Consider the following 280-nt stretch of genomic DNA (forward strand, 5'->3'; position numbering starts at 1 on the left):
GCGCCCCAGAACCCGTCCGGGGGCGGCCGCACCATGACCTACGTGGCCAAGCCGGCGTACGCGGGCTCGGCGGCGGCGGGCGAGGGGCTGTGCCAGATCACCGTGCGCATCGGCGAGGAGGCCATCGTCAAGCGCCGCATCTCGGGCACCGAGCTGCGCGGCGACGGCGCCGCCGAGGAGCGCCGCGGCGACAACGACAGCGACGCCGAGGACCGGCTCTGGCGGCCCTACTACTCCTACAAGCCCAAGAGGAAGGCGGGCGGCACCGCCGGCACCGCCG

The 280-nt window shown here is 75.7% G+C and overlaps 1 protein-coding gene across 1 annotated transcript; it reads left to right on the forward strand.

Moving 5' to 3' along the window:
- Positions 1-6: 6 nt before the first annotated feature.
- Positions 7-277, forward strand: LOC120497146 (zinc finger and BTB domain-containing protein 4-like; the record flags this gene model as incomplete). The annotated part of the gene is made up of 1 exon (XM_039698290.1): positions 7-277. A coding segment is annotated over exon 1 (244 nt), but the record flags the coding sequence as incomplete, so codon positions are not given.
- Positions 278-280: the final 3 nt, after the last annotated feature.

Source organism: Passer montanus, unplaced genomic scaffold (genome assembly GCF_014805655.1).
Source record: "Passer montanus isolate IOZ18808 unplaced genomic scaffold, ASM1480565v1 scaffold12257, whole genome shotgun sequence".
NCBI classification, from domain to species: domain Eukaryota; kingdom Metazoa; phylum Chordata; class Aves; order Passeriformes; family Passeridae; genus Passer; species Passer montanus.